The following is a 22,442-nucleotide window of genomic DNA, read 5'->3' as shown; positions in this document are numbered from 1 at the left end:
AGATAACTGCAGTCATTTAAAATAAGCTCTATAAATAAATAAATAGATAGAAAACCCTCCATGTAAACTGAATAAAATGTCCCTTCTCTTTTAGTGCCCAAAGAAGGAATGGCGTTACTAAATAATATAAATATGCCACATTGTACATATTCCCTTACATTTTATTTGATATGTTTGGTGTGGCCAGACGGATAGGAAAAAGTGGGATGATTAACTTCATTCAGTATCTGTTCTGCCGAAGCCAAGCTCCTGTGTTACTGTGTATCTTTAGCTGCTCCTACAGCTGTTTGGTCTTTTTACCCATCTTGGACTTTGCGCTCAATTTCCGGGCAGAGCAGAGTGCTTCACCCTTCTTTTGTGCTCTCCATATTTCTCTTGGGCAATCAACAGGTTCATAGAAGCATCTGACTGGCTGCAAGCTGATTTTCTCTTCTTTTGCTTTTTTCAGCAAGCCTCTTCCTTTTTGAAAGGAATGAGGCTTTGTGTCAGGGATGTTATATGAAATGTGCTGACTTCCTCGGCTCCTGAAATTAATAATAATGATTAACAATAATTATTACTCAATCTTCCAATGTGAAAGGTGTCCAGAATGTCCCAAACCCATATAATGTTGTAGGCAAAAACAGCCTTGTTTTACAGGCGCCAGGCTGAAAGTTAAGAATAATTGCAATATGAACTACATTTCTCAATACTCAAAAGCATCTCTCACTACAAGAGCTCCTACACATTACCAGTGGATCCCTCGCGTATCTTCATGTAGACTAGCATTCAGCATATGATTCTGTTGATACTGGAGCACTGTCACCTTGCTCAGGTCTACGTTCTCTTTAACTAAAGGGATGTTAACATTTAAAGCAACCCTCTGCAAAGAACAGATGTCCCTGCAGTCTTTGGAAGACCACGCTGGTTCCAATGACAGCAGAAAGCGGGTGCAAGAACTGTGGGGTTTGCTAGTGGGATATGAGCACTGCCTGGGCCAAGCCCCAGGATACCTCTGTATCCTGGGCTCAAGAAACTCAACTGCCTCTTTGCTGGCCACCCAGCTCCGAACTCTTCAGATTTGCTTTAGGCTGCAATATGAAAGGGGGGAAGAGGAAAGGAGAATAAAGAAATCGGTGTGAAGATGGGTACAAAATTTTAAAGGCTGAAGTAAGCTGAATTCTTTATTCTCTCTGTGATGGTTCAGGCCCAGTAGGAGATGATGAAATTGATGAGCTCGGGCCACTAAATTTGTGGTGCTGCGCAAGCTAAGCCATGCCCTCTGCTCTGTGATCTTATCTTTAAACTACAGTTCAACTAAGAACATTACAGTCCCTTTTAACATCATCTCAAAATGTTTTACAACAGGTACATGTAGTGTAACAGCAGTACTATGGATGTAGGCACCAGCTGCTACAATACGCAACGAGAAGAGCAGATGTGCTGCCTCCTAAGATCCCACAGGGCTATTTTTGTTAGTTTGCCATGTCTAGAAACCACCTATCTGGCATAATTGTCCCGGGAATTAAACAATATTGCACACTGACAAAGCCAGTTTTGGAAAAAGCTGCAGCTTGTGAGTGCCACAGCGACAGCCTCTCCCTTAAGGATGTACAACCTCACTCTTTGTTCTCCCCGTGCCATTCTCCTGGTGCACCTGATTTACAGTAACAGATACCAGTAATGTATTGTCCAACTTAACACTTCTCTGGTTGTGCCCCTTCCCCTCCTCCTCACATAACTGCACAGGGACCCTCTGTTTCAAACACAAATGTGGTACAAACAAAATTTGTTCCTCTTGATGTGTCTTTTTCCTACAAATCTGGCCTCCTTTCCAGGCTGCTCTTTGAAAAATCAGAATTTGCCTTCATCCACAGAATGGGCAGAGCAAAACTCCCCTACCCCTCTGAGCATCTTTTCCTCTATGCTTCATGGTTCAAGTGAAGATATTTTTAATCTGATCATTCAAAATAAAGGGGCTACCACTGAATGCTGTTTTTGCTAGTGCCTTTTGAAAGGAGAACTTTATGAATAGTTAAACAGAAACCTCTGAACAGTTTCACATGTGCCTTTGAACTCCTGTTATTTGTCAGCAATTAATGGATTTTACTAAAATGCATTACATTTAGACCAAAGACTTCGCAAGTGGGAGTCTATCTTCCTTTCTATCTTCCTTGATTACAATAGCATCTACAAGCCTGAAAAGAAAATACAAAGTCACCCATAATTTAGGAAAACAGCCCAGATTAGTTCTGCTGCTCCCGGAACAGATGCTTGAGTAACTTGAGATGTTGTTAGCACCCATATTTTCTGAGGACACTTGCCTGTTTACACGTGATCTTTAAGTTGACAGTGTTACTGTCAGTTAGGAAATGACAACTGTCTCTCTCCTGCCTACAAAATGTTAAAGATATTTTCAGCTGAAGCTTGGTCTGTGTTTACCAAACAGATTCCAGAACTGCAGTGTTGCAATAGGCTAGTAGAGTCCAATGGGAAAGTCATTTACTTTACATAAAATTATTCTTTTTTTTTCTTTAAAAAATATTTCATTTTATTTTGATTTAGCAGTGATTTGTTATTTTTCCATTACATCACATAGTGATGGACCACCCTCAGGTACAGCATCTGATCAAACCAACCTGATTCAGGCTTTTGGTTCAATTTGAAATGCAAAAGCAACAATGTAAGCACACCAAGTTACATCTTTAAGTAAGAAAAGAATAAGAAGACATACGTACAGGCATCTGGGTTTCTTATTTAATGAAATGTCTGTAAACTGCAAGGAAAACAGAAATAGAACATTTATTAATATCAAATTATCAAGTAGCTAAGATGTGGGGGTAAAATACATGTAATGTAGTCTTCAAAATCCCATTTCTATTCCCACCACCTTTTAGTTCTAGAAAAATATTTTCAAGAAAGAAACTTTAGAAAAAAACCTTTTTACAGATTATTATTGCTCCAATTTATTTTGTTTTTAAAACTTTGTGGATGGAATTTCACCCTGCTATTTTTATCATAATGATAATCACAGTAAACTGCTACGCAAGTGTGGGCTGAACCGAGATGTTTCACATTAGATTGAACAGTATGGAACAATAAGAAGTAATTATTGTGTTGAAGATAATTAACAAGGGACAATGCTTGAATAAACTGTATTAAATGCATTTTCTCTCAGAGCCCTTAATTTTGCAGCGATAACATTTCCTTTACATGAACAGCTAGGAAACATCAGCTAGCAAGCAAGAGAGCCCTTGGCTGCTGCACTCAAGGCTGGAGGGCAAGAACACAAGTGTTTCTCACCCTTCCCAACCCAAATCTCAATATGAAGTAGGGACAGTATAGCTGCAGTGCCAGCACAACTTTGCAGGGCTTTGTTTCTTACAAGAGTTTGGTTGAGAGCTTGGTATCACTTTATCTAGCCTCTCTTTCACTGGGGGTCAGGAAAGGAAGCATTTAATGCCAGCTCAGCCTAAAGCAGTCCGGGAACTGCCTGGCTTCTTTGTGTTGATCTCTCGTCAGTGTCACTACACTGAGCCTTTGAGTATCATTTAATGAAGTCACTGAGCCAAGCAAACGTTCCCTGTGTCCCTGGTATTGTCCACGCTTTGCAAATGGACTTGTGCCCAGCCTGACTTCGCTGTCATCTGTCTTGGATAGGAGTCTGGAGCCATCCCATGGTGTGCTTTTCTGTAATTACCTCGTGAAGGTCAGGCTGGTCAATATTTGGATGGGTGACCTTAAAGGAATGCTGAAGTCACTCAGAAAGCAAGTCAGCTGCCTTAAAAATCACTGCCTTCCCCAGGGAACGCTGCTGAGCCAGGGATCCCAGTAAACACATCAAGAATATGGGAGATTTAATACTGAGGACCACCTTTGCAGCCCCCCTCAACATTCGCACAGATACTGGCTGAGATGTCTTATGCAACGTTTCAGCACATCTACATTTATTTGGTTCTTGCCTTTGGTCTTTGTCTTCCAGGCGGCTAGGGGAGCCTTTGCTTTCCACCACTACGTGCCTGTTTATTGCAGTGCGTGATCAAATGCCTCTCATCTCACCTCCATGGGGCAGTGACTATTTAACACAGACAATATGGGGTATTCACTGGATTTGAAATTCACTGTAGAAGCTACGTGGATAAAACTTGCCACATAAATACGATGCATTGTAGAGAAAATACTGAGTTTTAGTAGTAATAATGAGAGCTTTTCCAGAAATAGTTATTCTTAAAAGCAATGTTCAGACAGCAGTAGTTTCTTGTCTCTGAAGTCTGACAGGGAATCTGCTCACTCTTCTTACAAGTCTTCTGAAAGGAAAGCAAGCTGAATTGCCAGCAAGCTAACATGTCTGCTATGGAGATCCACCTCTTTCCTGAAAATCTTCAGGGATCTCCAAGAAACTGTCAGTATGTGATGCAAGGGAAAGTGTTTCCAGCAAAGCCAAATAGCCCAAGTTGGAAAAAAATAACAATCTGGCAAATATTTCATTACTATCTTCTCTCTTTCCCAGCTCTGGATGCTCTCATCCTCTCTGCTCTTTCTTTGTTCAAAAGGAAATAAAGTCTGGCTTCAGTGGAGTCAAGATGGGATGAACTATGGGATGAACTTCTATATGTTGTTCCCTCAACCTTTTCCACACTGCTGCAGATCTGAGAAGAGTTCAGAAAGTGTTCTCTGGCCAGTAAGACTACCCATGTGGCCATCCCAAGCCAGTGCAGGACCTACCCTGCTTTTCATTCCCAGTTCATTACTTCCAGTCTTACCCCATTAATCAAAGTCCCACAGCTGGCTCTGCAGGAAACCACAGCAAGGGCAAGGAATGCAGTATGTTTCATCACCAATGGCACTGTGGTTTTCACATGGCACAGTGCCTTGTCACCATTTTTACCTTTCCCTTTGCTAGGTTAGTTGTTCTGCCAGGTTAATTTTTCTGCTGTATGGCCATGAGGACCCACGAACAGTCAGTTGCAGCATCAGTATCAGTAAGCAGGAAGAAAGCACCAGCCTTGTTTTGTGTGGCTTTGTGTAGCAGCAGCATTTACTGTTATTGCTGTTCTTTCCATCCCTCATGTACCAGTGCCATTCTGGGGTGCATTAAAAAGAGCGTGTCCAGCGGGTCGAGGGAGGTGATCCTCCCCCTCTACTCTGCTCTGGTAAGGCCACATCTGGAGTACTGCGTCCAGTTCTGGGCTCCCCAGTACAAAAAAGACAGGGATGTCTTGGAAAGAGTCCAGCGGAGGCCACAAAGATGGTGAAGGGCCTGGAGCATCTCTCCTATGAAGAAAGGCTGAGTGAACTGGGTCTGTTTAGCCTTGAGAAAAGAAGACTGATCCAGGTTTATAAATATCTAAGGTGTAGGGGGCAGAGTGGCGAGGTCAGATTCTTTTCTGCAGAGTGTGGAGACAGGACAAGGGGGAACGGCCAGAAACTGCAGCGTAGGAAGTTCTGCACAAATGTGTGCAAGAACTTCTTTACAGTGAGGGTGACGGAGCACTGGAACAGGCTGCCCAGGGAGGTTGTGAGTCTCCTTCTCCTCCTTCTCTGGAGATGTTCAAGACCTGCCTGGACACCCGCTTGTGCGACCTGCTGTAGGGAACCTGCTTTGGCAGGGGAGTTGGACTCGATGATGTCCGGAGGTCCCTTCCAACCCCTACAATTCTGTGATTCTGTGATTCTGCGATATCAAAACCTGACTGCAGCTGGAAGGGCACAAAGCTGAGTTTTCATCTGTCTGCTGCCTTTGTTCACTATTCTATGATCTGGTTACATTAGGTTACAACTCGAGACTGTGTTCTACACCACCCATCAGATCATCAGAGCTCTAAGCAGCAAACAAAATTCACGCTGGTGAGACTTTTCCGGTTTCAATAATGAGGTACAGAGTTGTTTGAAACTCACCTTTTACTGCTTAACCACACTCCAAGTTTGGCATGACAAATATGCGAAGTGGCAGTTGAAACGTAAATAAACATAAGTCTAAAGAAATGCTGTACAAATCCAAACCTGTCTGGAGTAGCAATTAGCTTGTCCTGCTGAGCCTACTCACAGTCAAAGCTGAGCACTTTCCCCTGAGTGGTGGGTGACAATTAATGAAAGAACTCTGCTGACTTACCATGTGGTCACTGCCACCCATGTGGTTGCACGCAATCTGCTGATTTTGGTAATACTCTAGCTGCCTTTCTGCCAGATCCACACGCTGCAACAGGTTTTCGATGAAGTGCTGGAGTCTGGCTTTTCCCCTCACTTCTTTTTCTGCTGCTTCTTCGAGGAAGTGGTTGAAAGTAACAACTTCTCTGTAAGACAAAAATATTGCACAGAGGCAAGATGTAAATAATGGGAAGGGCGACAGTCTTGCTGCTGTCAAAGAATTACTGATACTTCCCAACTTTCTTCACGGTGATTTCTCACAATGACTGATTACTGTCCTTCTCCTTTATTAAGAGATTTCAGTATTTTTTTCAAACACTGAGTGAAGGTTTGGAACCCTGAATAGTGAATTCAAGTTTATAGGCAGTGGGTTTGGGTGTTTTTGTCCTGTTATTAGATCTCTGGAATACAGTCTTGTTGGTCTGCAGGCCACTGGACAGAAATGTTGTTATCATTAACCATCACCATTAACTTCTTATATTCTCTGGACACAGCCACCTTCTCCTTTCATATTAGAAACATGCCTATCTGATCTGAAACATGAAGAGAAGTGTATGAAATCTTCCTGGTTCATCATAATCTTACAATGGAAGTTTAATGTAGCTGCTGTGACCATTGAGCTCCATTTTGGCTGCAATCCTGCAAGTCCTTCCGAGTCCCGTGTTAGGATTTGGAGCTGGTGGAAGCATAGGAATCATAGAGATGATCAGGAAGGAGTATGTGTGTGGGAAGACCAAGTTTTAGGTCAGGAATTTAGAAATATTTCTTGTCTGGTAACACAACTGGAAGGAACAGGTAGCACTGCTGACTCGGAAAGATTTCAGTGTGTGCAGAAACAGAGTTCATTTGAAGTGCTCTGCATACTGGTAACACATGGGCTGCCATTTGGGCCTCTTCTTTCAGGAGTTCACAGTGGGAGACATTTGGTTACAGTGAGCCATGTATTATAAAAAATGGCAAATGTGGCCATGCAGGATTTCCCCAGTTAATAAAGCCTAGATAAACAGCTCCTGGTCTGCCAATGAAGCCATGTTCATTTTTGCTTTGTACAGAACTTAGGGTGGGGGATTTGGGAGAACCAATGCTTGCCAAAAGAAAAAGAGCATGATTAGTTCATGTTCATTTGAATTGCAGCGCCTGTGATAAAAAACATTTTAAGCTTAAACTAGGAAACGTTTTATAGCGGTAATAGCCTTTCAGAGTGTATGGGAACTGCTGAATCACGGCCTGAACCTCTGATGATCACCTGAGGTGAGCCATGAGTCAGCCAGGGGAGCACAGTGAAGGCAATTCACCTGTGCTGCTGGAAGGGGTGGAGCCTGGCTGCACCTCTCCTAGACCCATTTAAGAGCTGACTGCCAGCGGGGAAGGATCTCTTCTGGAGATCTACTCTGCTGAAGGTTTGCAAACAAGCCCAGGATATGGGTAAGCATCCAATCTTTTCTACTTTGGTGTAATAACTGCGTAGCCAAGCTCTCTGGTATATCTCATAACTGTAACATCTGTACATTCATTGACTGTGTGCAGAACTTTGTTTATAACAATTGCAAAGCTTCTCTGCATTTCATCAAAGATTAACTCAGCATTGTTGTAGACACTTATTTTAATAGCATGCTGTTTTTGCCTTATGAAGTTAGGCACAAGCTATGCAAATCTGCCATTTAGACTTCAAGCTGCATCAATCTGCACTACAGCAGTGAGCATCTGTGAGTTGTATGTGTGGATGATCTAGTGGAAGGAATGAGCTATAAACCAGCATGGTTTTTTTTTTTTGGATGAGAACATTTGTGAATGTTAGTTTATATCAACTTACCCACAAAATCTGGCCTAAGAAACTTAGAGGTGCCTGTTCATTAAACTCTGCCAACGCTTTCTAGTTTTAGGGTTGTGATTCTGCTTGTTCAGAGTGACCTGGTAATAAAAAGCCATCGAAGAATGCTTAGGAAGAAGCTCATCTGAACTCGCAGAGGTCATGTTTAAGGCTTTATTATCACCTCACATACAGCACTGCAATTCCTTTCATTTCACAATTCCACTCTGGATTTATTAAGCTGATGGCACTGCAATTGGCTCCTCTCTGCAGCTGATGGGAAGCTCAAAGGAGAGAAATTTACTAGGGTGGAAACCTGTGTGTGGTCTGTGGCCTTCTAACTGGGGCTGAGCAGGGAACCTGCCAGCCTGAGACACCTCTGGGATGTCCCCACCAGGCCACGCAGCCAGCCTCTGCCACAAACATCGAGGACCCAGCACTTGCTTTTAAAAGGCTGATAGTTTCATGAATGCTAATATTTGTAATTGTGTCAGCAAAAGTAATTAAAAAGCACTCATTAGTCTCCTGCTCTATGGCATGAGTAGATCACTCACAAATTTTCTTTTCCTATAAATATGTAGTTAAGGAGCTGTGCCATAAGGGAATAGGGGAAAGATTCAGATCACAATCAGGAGAACACACATACAGACTTGATAAATTCCTGATACCTGCCTTACTTTCTAGACTATTCAAGGTAATCCTTGGCATCCTGCAAGTCATTGTTTGTAGGAACTGTTATTAGCAGCAATAGTACCATTTCCATCATTTTCCTCTGTTCAGCTTCCCCAATATAATCTATGAATCGTAATAAGAACTTTTATCTAAAGATCTTCCTTTGTGCTGAAATAGTACAACCACTCTGTAAACTCTTTCTGTAAAGACAGGAGCCAGAAAATACGCACCAGCTAGAGCTCAGTCTCATGCCTTGTCCTTGTAAGCATCACCTTTCTCACTTCAGCTACTTTCTGTTTTCATTCCAACTTCTCAGAAGCCCCTGGCAATGACTGCTGATAGGTCTACTTGCTCCAAGATCTCTTCCTCAGAGAGTTCACTTTGTGTCACTGCTGTGCCTTGGTCACTTGAAGGAAGAATTTTTACCCTCCTCGCGTCATGACCCATGGGGAAATACTCTAAAGAACTCATAGTTTCTCTGCAGCCAGCTTATCAGCTTAATTGCCTTTATTGTCTCTTGTAGTTTGTGCAGACCTTCTCTTAGCTTCTGTTTTATTTCTAGTATCTATTTCCAATAGCTGTGATGTTTTGTGCTTTTACTATTTAATTTACTTTCAGTTTATTTTTCCAGGCCTCTACCAAATTTGGGGGGAAATGTTGCATAATGATATCCATCTTTTACTCTATCATTAGAATCAAATAAAGGCTTAAGTTGAAGAGATGTTAAATATTGTCAAGTTCCAATGCCCTGACATGGGCACAGTTGCTGACCATTAGACTGACTACTAGATCAGATTGTCCAGGGCCCCTTCCAACCTGGCCTTGATGCCTTCAGGAATGGGGAATCCACAGCTTGTCTGGGCAATCTGTTCCACTGCCTCACCACTCTCTGAGTAAACATCTAACACCTAACCTAAACCTCCTCTTTTTTTGTTTAGTTTAAAGTCCCAACACTATCAGACTGTGTAGGATGACAGTCTCCCTTTTGTTTATAAGCTCCCCTGAAGTACTAGAAGGCTGCAATAAGGTTCTGAGCTCAACAAATCCGACTCCCTCAACCTTTCTTGCTCAGAGAGATGCTCCAGTCCTCTGATCATCTTCAGACCTGAAGCACTGCCCTTTCTGTTTGGAAGTCTCTGCTACCCTATGCTGACTGTATAACATCTGCAGCACCACTGCTGTATTAAGGAAAGGTTATGCAGAGCTAGTAGCTCTCCTGGAACCCTTCTGTTCTCAGTGATGCCTCTTTCTCACTTTCCTCTGCTCTGTCAGCCTCCAACCTCTTTTTATTCCTCTGCTTCCCAGCCCTTGTTTTAAGAGCTCTGTAAGGTCTCGATCCTGCCACAACACTTTTGAAGTGGAGTAAATGATGCTGCAGTTTGAATGTATGTAAATTTCTGTAACAGGCAGCAGTGATTTAGTCCGTTTGCCTATAGTTTGCAAGACTTACTTTAGCATATGTTGTACAGCATAGTGTTTTGTTGAAGGGCTATGACCAGGCAGCAGGGAAAAGAGGCAGTTCCCTCCTTTGTCTCAGGAGCTGCAACCTCCTTCAAACTCTTTTAGGGGGATGAGTGCTCCTTTCCAGGGTGAGTAAAGCAAGAGAGAACAAGAAACTTTTGAGTTTGGGGTTTGTGTTACCAGGGCAGTTGTTGGCACACGGACTCTGCTGCTACCCTTAGTGCTTGCAGATAAACATGTGACTCAAAGTAGATGTAGAGCCTGGGGCACCTCCAGCTCCTTAACAACTGACAGTAAGGGATAATGGTTTCACACATTGCAACCAAACCCTCCTACAGATAGATAACACTGTTCCTGGGACTATTTACAGCAACTTTGACACCTGCAACTGCTCTGTAGGCGGACAAGCACAAGGCTCTATGCCAACTCCATGCCCAAGTATCAAATCCCTTTACAGAATTTGAATACCTTGAATATCTCTGCCTAAAGTGGACAGAGAAACAAATCCTTTTGTTATTGTACCTGAGGACAGCAGAGTTCCTACTAAAGCAAGTTTTCATTGTGAGAATATTTAAAGCAGATACATTCATGAAGTATCAATGCTGCTGACCTGATCATCCCATTGGCATTACTGCCTGAAGGCTGGCATCTGTTACTCATTAGGCTGTGGTTTCACATTCCTGCACCAATATCAGCACATCTGATTTAAGAGGTTCACACCTCCTCCTCTCAGAGAGTTACTGTCCTATCAGTTGCACCCATTCACTGGGTTGTGGTCTAGATCTGAGCCCTGAACTTATTGGGGTGACGCTGTGAAGATTAAAATGCTTTAATTCACAGACCCATTTTGTGGGACACTTGAGCCAGAACAAGCAAGGGGGGGGGGGGGGGGGCGGGGGGCGAGGGGTAATCTCCTGAGTGGGAAGATGAAAGGAGGTAGGGAAGAGGGAGCAGTATGCCTTGAAACCAGGAGTTGAAGAACGACATCTAGCTGTGGTCAGATTCTTAGAGCAAAAAGCTGAACTTTTATTGTACAACTGAAGCTTGTACTTAAAGGAAAGCTGATATTTTAGAGAAAGCATCCGTTGCACTGGTCTTTAAGAGCTAACTCTAAATCTCACTGTCAAGCTGTTATTTACACAAAGTTTCATTAATCGCAAATTTTAGGTGAAGGCAATGGCAAAAGGAATCGCTCACAACAGCTACTCTGAAATACCCCTTTTATTGCAGGCTGTACCAGAGCAGAGGCGTGACCAGACAGACTTAAAACAAATGTATTAGACCAGTTAAAGAAAGTACTGTCAGAGATGACAACTTACTGCATGTACGCCCTTGTTAAGAGATGAAGTCACCACTGAATGTTCCACTGTTTTTACACCACTTCCAGAAACAAGCCTCTAGCTACAAGAGGAGTTTGTAGCTGCTTTCAGTTTGAATGGTTGTGTGTTTTTTTTTTTTTTTTTTTTTTTTTGATGTCTTATTCAACACAACCTTATCCCTTTTGGGAAAACTGTTTCAGCATTAAGATCACAGTACTCATGCTGATTTGCACACTCATTTGTCAGACACTGAGTATCCCCCCTCGGGGCGCCTTTTTAAGTTAAATCATTTGTTTGCTTGTTGCTAAAGGCTTAACACCGTAGCCATTTCACCAGAACTGCCCAGGGTTCAACTGAGGCAGGTTGGTGTACTGGAACTTTGGTAGCTGTGCCAAAGTTTATCTAAAAGATCTAGTTCTCATTTTCATTCCCTTCCAGGTAAGAACAATTTAAAAAGGGAACAAAAAAAGCAGGTTTGGCCTTTCAGTGTTCTAAATTTGATGAGACTACAGCACCTGCTGCAAGACTTTTCTTTGCTTAGAGTAATACTGCTTTAACAGTGTATTAGTTTACTTAGTGTGGAACCCACACCTGTCCTACCCCTTACCAGTTGTCAACTTTTTCCTCCACAAAAGCCTCCAAAGAAGTTGTTTTGTGATCTTGTCTAAGATTTGAGTTAAAATTTCTTTCCTCTTGTAGATAAATGTATTTTCTTTTCCCCCCAGACTGATTTAGAGTAGCCACAGTCCAGTCTCTGAGATCTAGAAGTGCATAATAATAACCAATTTATGGTTTCTGCATCCAGCCTATTCCATACCTGGTAACTAGGACAATCACTGAAACCAAAGACTGGTTTTCTTCCTTATGAAAAGCATGACACAGAGATATTTCTGGGATAGTTATTTTCTTTTTTTCTTCTGGAAAGAGGAATGAATTCTAAGTTACAGTGGTTCAACATCAATACTACTTCTGAGAAAAGTTATCCACATTTACTAGGTTGCTTATAGGAGGGGAAAAAAAAAAAAAAAAAAAAAAAAAAAAAAAAACAAAAAAAACAAAAAAACAAAAACTCCAAAGAAACTGCTGAAAGCATTTATTTTTGAAGGTCGGCAAGTATCAGCAGTCCCTAAGGGGTGCCTTTGACTTTTCACAATCTGCAACAAGAACTCCTGCTTCTGCAATTTCCATTAAGCTGTCCTGTTTGGCTTTCTAATCATCTGGACTTCTTCCAGAAATCAAAGTTCAGATCCTCCTTTTTGAAGGAGAAGGTCTTTTTTGGCACACTGAATAATTAAATTTTTGAAAACAAAGGAATGAATATACAGACAGGTCTCAGAAATTACTTTGTCATTCCCTTCATATCAGACTCACTGTACCTCTATTTCCACACTTGCTCTTTTTCCAGGAGGTCTTGTCTTCTGCAGCACCACTGAATGCTTCTTGCTTTGTCTCAAGAAGCATGCTTTTCTTAGAGAGCATAAGTCATGCATTTTTCAGCGTACCTTGTGTTTAGTTTGGGGAATGATTCATATCATTTAACTTTGGGTATGTGAAGTTTGGCATTTCAGCTTAATATGGCTGCTTACCTGAGGTCCTTCTCTAGTCTGCAGAAGGACCTCCATGGAGCAATTTTACATTGGGATATTTGTCTAGAACAAGTAGGGTGAATCATGCTGTGAGCCCATAAGGGGACCTTGGCTGGATGGGAATATCAAAACTACTTAAGACAGTAAGTAATCTTCACAGCCTCTTTCTGCATACTTTGAAATCCCTCTCTCAATACCACTATTATCCTTAGCGTCATCTTGAGTTCTTGATATGCACTGTCTGTGAAGACCACCTGATTTTTCAGATCGTGAAAATCAGTGGTACTGCTGAATATCCCCTCAACGAGGATGGGTTTGAATGCCTCCACCTTTGCTGTCCACTCTTCTAGGTGACCTACAGCATGGACTCTGTTACGACTCCTACAGATACTGGAGCCATCAGCACCATTCCTTTCTAGTGCTTAGATTAAGCTTCAGGAAGGAGCGATGAAAGCCATCCAAACTTCCTACACTGAACTCCTACACCACCTTCCTTACTTCTCCCAAGATCAGTGTCATGGCAACTAGCATCTCTCTTTGTAAGCCAGTAAACTGGTCTAGAGGCATTCCATTACCACGAGTCTTAATTTGTATTCCTGTAAAATAAGCTGTGCTGCTCCAAAAAGCTTAAGGGCTTCATCAAGCACTGCATAAACTAAGTAGATCATGTATAAATAATGTATCGGCTATCACTACGCATTTAATGGCTGCACCTCAAACACATTTTTTACATGAACCAGGTTAGTCACAATGACTGGCAGCTGGTACCTGGTCCTGCCACCGACAGTTTTGTAGTTTGCTGTCCAGTTCAGCACTGCCTCCAGCATGGCTTTGCTGCTGCACAGGCCAGCTCTCTGCATGGCCCCCTCACTGTAGTGCAGCAACTTCAGGGAAAAGATACTACTTGGTATTTCCTACAGCACTTATCCAAGCATCTCTCCCATAAAACATAATGGATTAGAGGTGTCAGTGTAAATCAGGCTGCGTGCTGATGACAGCTCGCATGCTTCAATCCCATCACAGCAGGGTCGCGTTGCAGGCACTAGCCAATGTCAAAGTCAGTGGCTATGCCTCCCAGACGCGGAAGCCACCCGCTCCAGCCATGCCTACCGGGACCGTGGCTCTAGAAACATCACCTTTGGCTGCTGCTGACTGCCAGGCCCTTCTACGGCCAGCGAGAGACCGAACCTTCCCTCGCTGCTCTCCAGGGCGGCCGGGCCCGCTCACAGGGCTTCCCACTTACTCCTCCTTGCGGTGCAGCTCCTCCTCGGACTCGGTGAGCCGCTGCTTCAAGGCCGCGATCATCTCCACCGCCACATCCACCTGCCGGCTCAGGGCGCGCTCCCGCCGCTGCACCTCCTGCTTCTTCTGGGAGAGCTGCACGAAGGCCGCCCGCACCTCCAGCAGCTCCGCCGTTTTCTGGGCCAGCTCTTTGGTAAGCTTGTCGATCCGCTTCTCGATCGTTTTGTCCACGGCCTCCACCATCCTGTTGAACTTCTCCCTGACGTGCGCCTCGAACGACGCCTTGGAGCCGGCGGCGGGCAGGACGGGCGAGGGGAGCCGCGAGCCGGGCGAGCGGGCGGGCGCATAGCCGGCCAGGCAGCAGACCGGGCCCCGCTCGGCCTCCAGCGCCCGCCGGCCCTCGGCGCCGCCGCTCGAGGCGTCGCAGAGGCCGGCGCGGGGCGCGTACCGCGTGGCGCCGCCCGCGCCACAGGGCTCCGGAGGCGAGGCCGGGCCCGCGCCCTTCCGCGGGGACGGCGGGCCGCCTTCGGGCGGGGCGCTCCGCTCCTCGTATCCGTGGCCGTACTCCAGGTGCGCCCTCAGCGCCGACAGGCTCCGGAACCGGCCGCGCTCGCCACAGCGCGGGCAGCGGAACGGGAGGCGGAGGCTGGCATCGCCGAGCGCGTCCTGCCAGGGGAAGCCGCTCTGCTCCGCCGCGTCTTGTTGCATCCCTGGCCGGCCCCCGGCGGCAGGAAGCGGCCCCGGGCGCGGGGCGAACTCGACAAACTTTGCGGCTCGCGGCTCGGGGACGCGCCGCCTCCCGTCGGCCCCGAGGAACGCGGCCGCGGGGCCCCGGCACCGCCGGCCCGGCCCTGCGGAGCGGCTGCGGGGCCCGGCCCCGTCCCGGCCGCGAGGTGGCCGCCGCGGCCGCGCTCAGCCGGCTCGGAGCCGGGGCCGCCGCCGGGAGCCGTTTGCGGCAGAGCCGTAAATCAGCCGAGCGTCGCCGCGCGCACTCGCGGCCGCCCGCCGCCGCGGGGCGGGAAGGGGCGGAGAGGGGCGGGCGGAGACTGCGGGGCTCGGGCGCGCGGTGTGGGGCAGCGCCGGGCCGCGATCGGGGCTGCGCGGAGCGGGACGGAGCCGCTGTGCGGTACGGGCTGCCCGGTCTGGGCTTGCGCTCGATGCGACTGCGCCTGGCCTTGTAGTCGTTTCCGACATAAGTTTAGGAGGCAGAAAGACCGTTCTTGTAAAGGTGCCCTCACTCACTCTCGGGCTCGAGCCAAACGGACACTGGTGGTTTTCTCATTTCAAGAAGGAGGGACTGCCTAGGCGCGCTGCCCCGCAGTCGGTGAATATGCTTCTCTGCTGATGTTTTATGCCGCAGATACATGCCTGTTGTTATAAATCATTGAAAAAGCGAACAAAGCTGGTGGTAAAGTCACAGCCTTTTTGGAGTAGTGCTGAAATATTCTCCTGAAACCTGCTGCCTAGGGCTATGTGATGCAGATTTTTTATTATTATTATTACTGTGGGGGAGAGCAGCGTGGTGAAGTTTAATTCTGTGCTAATATATCTCTTCCTTGAGCGCAGTGTGCAGGCAGTCCTAAACACAGAGAAATCCACTGCATTGATAGGTGCCTTTGATGTGATTAAGACACTCCCAGCAAATGATTCACCAGATGGCACATCAAACGAAGCTGCTCAAATAGCATTGCAGTGCTTCAAATAATCTCTGAAGTGTGTGGGCTACTGGTGCGGCTGCAACTTCTTGCTCTGCTGCTTTGTCCTGTATCACCTTGACTGGCTGTGGCTGCCCAGTTTGTGCGGTACAGAAGCACCAGGAGGGACGCCCAGGGGGGATAGCTTAGAACCACGCTCTCACCTAGGGTCCTGCGGTTCCTGACTGTTTCTTTGTTGGGGGAGAACTTCAGCAGGACCAAACGTACAGTTGCAACCCTGCTTTGGCACCCATTTCACCTGATATACAAAACCTGCTTTGGCAGGGGGGTTGGACTCGATGATCTCTGGAGGTCCCTTCCAACCCCTACAATTCTGTGATTCTGTGATTTTCTCAGCTCCTGTCCCTTGTTCCATTATATCCTCTGTTGTCTCTGTCCTGCATTACTTCTCCAGGTCAGTGCTGATGCTGAGAGATGCAGATGGAAGTGAGGTACATTCAGCCTGGTGGGCTGCTGCCTGGGGCCCCATCCACGTCTGGCAGCACTGACTAATGTGAGCCCTTGTGGTCCTGGGTATAGCAAACATGGATGGCTGTGAGGGAGCCAGGTCAGCTGCAGGCTGAACTTCATGTATCAGTTACATCCAAAGTACCCAGTAATTCTCCATCCAAGATTTCTCAGAGTTAACTTGTACTGTAGGTGTTTGTTTTGCTGGATTGGGATTCTATTCATCATCTCCTGGGTGATCCCATCTGGATGTGCAATTCAGTTGTTTTTTCAGTAGTCACTGAGGAGCAATCTCACCTTGCTCTAATAGTAAGTGCGTGTTCTACTGTGGAGAACGTACATCATCCATTACACATCTGAACTTCATCCCCTGTGATTTAAATCTGGAGTGAGTAGAACCCAACACTGTCGCTCACACAAAACCCAAATATACACATCCATAATGTATGAGTCACCTCTGAAACTTTGCCAGGTGCTGGGGAGGCATTATCCTGTTTATTTGTATGCATCTCTTTCAAGATCTCTTTAAACACTTTGCACTAAGACTTGCAGAAGGATAAACGTTATTCAGGTGAAGCCAGCATGTCCCAGCCTGCCTGGTGCAGTGTGGAGAATATTCACAATATTCAGCTTTTTCAGGCAGTGATCTGTACTTGTCATGCCTGGTCTCATAGCTGCTGATTTTGGGTGAAAACTGATAAGCAGACCTCTTCCTATGTAAATCATACTTAAGAAGAGAAATCAGTTTTGTTTGGTGGACAATTCCACTTTACTGAAGGGGGCTGAGAGAAACCAGTTTGCTTTGCAATAGCTATACATGTTGATCTTCTGATTTTTTTCCCATCCTAGATGAGGAGAATAGGTGAGTCAGTTCTGTTTTATTTGTAGCCACTTTCCCCTTCAGACTCACAGCGCTGAAATGTTTGTGGGTTTTTTTTTTTCTTGTGGCATAGAGAATTCACTACTGGATTCACTACTAACAGTTTGGCTGCATTCATCAGCCTCTGCTCTGCCTTGTTTGTTCACTGGTTGGCTTTGAAGAGGAGTGTCAGTGAGGTTAGTCTCTGTTCATCATGCCCACTCTCCCTGTGTGCTCCAGCTGGATTGCAGGAGATAGGAATCTGTACAGAGTTCCTGTTGTGGACATTTTATTGAACAATATGTAGGTATGTAAAGATACATACAAATGCACATGCTTTACTGCTGCATACAGGTGGGATTTTGAGTTGGGTTCTGGCAACTACCGCATCCCTCACTGTGCTGTAAATCTGTGTGTGAAAAAGGTGCACCGTTCCAGTTCCACTCATTTGGATGCTGGAAAGCGCAATGCTTTTCTCAGTGTTTGGGCATGAACTGCACATGCACATGTTACTCGGAGATGCTGAAAATTACCCGCATTTAGTATTTATCATCTCCTCTCTTTTTTTTAATTGAAAAGTAGGAATAAAATCTAAGGAAAGACCTTAGAAACCCGTAGGAGCTACTTCAGTGATTCTTACATTAGTAGTGCCTCAGACTGGGATTCTTGTTAGCTTTGTGTGCAGATACATTCAAAGTGGATCAGACATACAACAAAGTTTGTGTTGCTTCACAGGCACCCACATCCACCTAGCAGGAAAAAGACTTCCTGCACTGCATTTATGGTGGAATAACTGAACAGCACAGTACTTAGAGCGACACTGAACCAAAAGGAAGAGGAACATAGGCATTGGCTTTTTTGGCCTCCCAGTGCTGGCTAGCTTGTTGCTACTCTTCTAGGCGAGCCTTAGATCTAATCATTGAATGTCAATTTACTTTCTTTTGATTTTTTTAAAGATGAAGTCTGCATTTTTGAATGAGTTTTGCTGTCACAACAAGAAGAGGCTGCACACTGTGTGGGTGCTCTTGCTCCTGCAGCAGTTTGTTGGGCCAAGGTTGACATCAGCTTCCAGCAGACTTTCAGAGCTTCTTAGTGATCTTGTAGGCCAGCGCTCTCTGGAGCTTGAAGTTGTTCACCTTTGCTCTTTTCCACCCGTACTGTTTCATGCTTTTCTGGTTAGAAGAGCAGTGCAGTGTTCGTGTGGGTTGATTTGCACTGCTTTTCCCATACCTGATGAGAGCTGTCACGTCATAGTAGTTTGGCTGTGATGTGGTGAGATGGCTGCAGGCATATTTTCCAAAAGACAGGAGAAGATTGAGGAGTGTCAGCAGTGGGCACGGCCTGCCTTTCAGCCATTTTAAGTTTTTCTCAAAAAAAGTTACTTTGATTAGCTAGGAAATGAAATGAAATATAACTAACACCTCCAGAGAAAGGAAGAGCTGGAGGAACTTCTTGAAATTGGGTTGCTATGCTAGGTTTCATGCACTCATTATAAAGGGGAAGAGTTATATGGGCTCAAAAGCTGGCAAAATGTAAAGGCAGAGCTAGGCTGGGCACCCACTCCTGGCTGTGTTCTTGATGCAGCCCCCTTTTTTGCAAATTACTTTCCCTGTTGAGGCTTCTCTTTCCATATAAAAATGAGGACACCCAAGCTGGGCTGTGTCAGACATGTTCCAGTGGGCAGTGTGAGCTATTTTGCTAGCAGCCCCATGCTTGGTCCTGCTTCTGTGCTGGATGGAGGCTACTCTGCTGCAGGCTGAAGTGCCAGGGTTCCATAACCCTGGGGAGGAGGCCCTGAGGGACAGGAACATCTGAAGTTTCCACTGCCTTTTCCTAGGGGAGTGAAAGTCTGAGCTGTAAGTTGTGAATGAGCACGGGAATGAGTGCAGCCCTGTAACAGAGCTGTCTCTTTCTGCTCCCCACACTGTCGCCCTTTTGAGATGCTTTGCTGGGCAGCGGCCCTTTGGCAACACCACTGAGACCTCCAGGTCTGCTATGGGGACGTATAGTAGCAGTGCAGAGTCGCAGCATTGCTGGTGACAGCGGGGGCACTTCAGTAGGAACGTAGTCACAGCAAAGTTGCCTTACTTAAGCCAGCTCTGTACAACCAGGGAGGTACAGTCCAGGCACTAATAGTAGGATTAGGCAGCAGATTTATGAATTGAGTGATGAGATGATGGAACAGAGCCAAGAGGCAGGGAGTAACTGCTGTTCCCAGGGCTCTTCCAAAGTGAGATGCAGTGTGCTGCAGGAAGGGGTCTTTTTTGGATGAAGCTAAAAAAAAATGCAGAGTGAAATACAGTAAAAAAAAACATGCCAGGATAGCTTTAGAGGAACATTTCACCCTACAGAAAGCCTTTCCCTCATTGGGACTTATTAAAATACAGATGTTTTCTTCAAAGGGGAGAAAGTACAAAGCATACCATCGAAGTAGAAGTTTAGGCTATTTTATTCTGCTGGTGTTCTTTTTGCAACAGACACAGGATGGTAAGGAGTATTGCTTTTAAAAGCTCATACCAAGTGCCTTCCATGTGAAATAAATCACACTGATTTCCTGACTGAAAAAAAGTGTCCAAAAAGTCCTTAAAAAGGACTGATAATTGCCATCAATACTTAATTAGCTTCCCTGGTGAGTAATCCTACGTATTGGGATTTTAAAAATCTTTTTCATTTACATAAGCAGAGACATAAAAAGAACAATATTGAAATTTCAAATTCAGTCCTCTGCCGTATCTAGGCTCTGTGGGAAGCAGTGGGTCTGCACTTTGTCTTCCCCTCCTCTGCCGCATCCCTGCCATCTGCTCTGGGGGCTCTTTGCCTTCTGCAGCAAGGCCTGTTGTCAGGGAGGTGGGAGTCAGTCGCTTTTACAGCAGCGGCATTCCCCTCTCCTTTGTCAGTGTGGAGAGGAAGCATGGTGAGTGGCTATGTTCAGGGATGGCTCTTTTTTTCAGCCTTGCTTGAGGATCCCTTGTGCAATGGAAGATGAAATCAGAGCATTTTTATCTGCATACAAATAAGAAGTAGGAAACTGTCCTGGTGAGTGCCAATGCTGTGCTGGTGCATCTGTATCAGATATGTACCCCTGCTATAGAGAACATGCCAAGGAAAAGAAAATCACATTTCTGCAGGAGGAATGTTACAGAACTGTTTCACCTCTTATGGGCAAAGGATCCATTAAAGGCCATACAATAGCAACTCACATCAGAATTGGCAGGAATCTGTCTTAAATCAACAGAACATTGATTTAACAGAGCAGCCTAAGTCAACAGAATGTGCAAACAAAGCAGAAGAAGCCGACAATGAACACTGAGTCAAACAGGCAAAGCTTCCACCTGGTCTGCTAAGATAGACATCAAACATCACATAGAAATGCAGAAGGTAATTCAGGCCTGTATCTTCAATATAATCTGAAAGTCTATTGATTTTATTAGATGCTCAGGGACAGTTTTGTTTTGTGTTCTTTCCTCCTTGCTCCTCTTTTTGGGTTTTCATACAAACAGTTCATTTTCTAGTTTGCATTACACATGAAGGTCTGGGGGGCCAGCTGCTGCCCTGGCAGATGGACAGGTAGTCTGCAGGCTGCTGTGTGAGCAGGATGCTGAGTGGTGGGATCAATGGGGCTTTTAGAACAACTCATGTAAACCAACAGCCTTCCTGTATGATGTAGAGAAGGTGGACGTGATCTGCAGTGGGGGGTGGACATAAAAGAAAAAGGAAAGTTGAGAGCACTTAGTAGTTCCTAAGTGTGAGTGCAATGGAAGAACATTCTGTCCACTGTTCTGGCTCTGTGAGCAGCATTCAGTATCTGTGTCATAGTCAAGTACCTTCTCAGGCCAAGAGTAAGAGCAACATGGCTGCACAGCCATTCTGAAGTCCTTTGCCTCTTCCACAGTGGACTGCGTATGTTAATGATAGACCTCTGCTGGACACACGGAGTGAAATTCATCAGGGCACATGGGGCTAGCATAAGGGCAATGTGTCGTTTGTCTCATTGCAGCCCTGCTCTCCTCTAGCTGGTATGAACTGTGGGAGTCCTGATTCACTGCAGATACTGGCTGTTTTTTAGATCCAGTGATTTGTGCCAAAAGGCTTTTGTATAAATAAAGTCTTGTGTGTGCAAAATCAGGTGTGCATTCATTGTCCTTCAAAGGACAGTTTTTTTGTTATAATGAATACTACCCTTAGCGGATCCTAAATCTACAATGCTCTGAGCAACATGAGTTGTCATCTTTAGTATTTACCACTTTGAAGGCACAGACTAGGGGCACTCAAGCAGGTTTAGCTGATGGCTTTTTGCAGATTCTTTGCAAAAGAAGGCTCTGAGGTTGATGATGTCCTCATTGATTGGGACTAAAAAGTGCAAGGAACTTCTGAGGTCTAAAGATATGTGCAGGTAGCAAGCAGGCAGCACGGTGCTCTGGCCAATTATACAAGATAACAATCCCTGGAAAAAACTGCAAAACTGCGTAAATAAAAGACACAGCTTTGGAAAATGCTGTGCTCCTGCCACTGCCACATCTGCAATGAAAACGTGAGAACACATAATTTGAAGGTTGTGTCAGCTGATATAAAACACGATTGCTGAAAACACGTTTCCACATAACTTCTCTCTGAGATAGTAGGTTCTGAAGGCTGTGCAATTCAATGCTTCTAGTGCAGTGTGAGACTGGAAACTGAACATGTCCTGACTAAAGGAAAAAAAATGGAGTTGTGCAGCATGAGGCTTTCTATCTTTTCCTCAGATTTCTTGCACCCAGGTGGCAGGTATATCGTTTGTAGCCACAGGTATCCCTGCACAGAGCAGAAACAGAACGCAAACTGCTCCCATCCAAATGGGGCTTGCTTTTGTCACCTGGGTCATTGACTGATTTGTATGTTAGACTCACATGAGTGTTTCAGAACTGAGTCGGGGCATGTTCTCAGCTTCCCATTCCCTCTTGAAACCTTATCCTATTTGTTGGGTTTTCTTTAAACCATGTGATTCCACTTCGTTGATACTGTACAAACGCAGGATCTAGTGCTAGAAATGTCTTCCTACAACTCATATTGCTTTTTTAAAATAAGCAATTAAATTTATGCGTGTGTAGCTCATACATGCATCTAAGCATAACTAGTAATTTTTATTCTTCTCAATTAAATTGTCTGCAAAAATGTGAGGTGCTCTTTATTGTTACCATTATTTGCAATTTAAAATACTAACAGTGA

General features: G+C 45.0%; 1 protein-coding gene across 1 annotated transcript; it reads right to left on the bottom strand.

Annotated features, from left to right (window-relative positions):
- Positions 1–277: 277 nt before the first annotated feature.
- Positions 278–14,924, bottom strand: ZNF365 (zinc finger protein 365; the record flags this gene model as incomplete). Its single annotated transcript, XM_079535226.1, has 4 exons — positions 278–524; positions 2,718–2,755; positions 6,092–6,272; positions 14,218–14,924. 4 exons carry the CDS (start codon positions 14,922–14,924, stop codon positions 278–280), a joined length of 1,173 nt encoding a protein of 390 aa, XP_079391352.1.
- Positions 14,925–22,442: the final 7,518 nt, after the last annotated feature.

This window comes from Tetrao urogallus, assembly GCF_951394365.1.
Source record: "Tetrao urogallus genome assembly, chromosome: 5".
NCBI classification, from domain to species: Eukaryota; Metazoa; Chordata; class Aves; order Galliformes; family Phasianidae; genus Tetrao; species Tetrao urogallus.
Note: the sequence above shows the minus strand (reverse complement) of the source record. Positions and strands in the feature narration are given on the sequence as shown.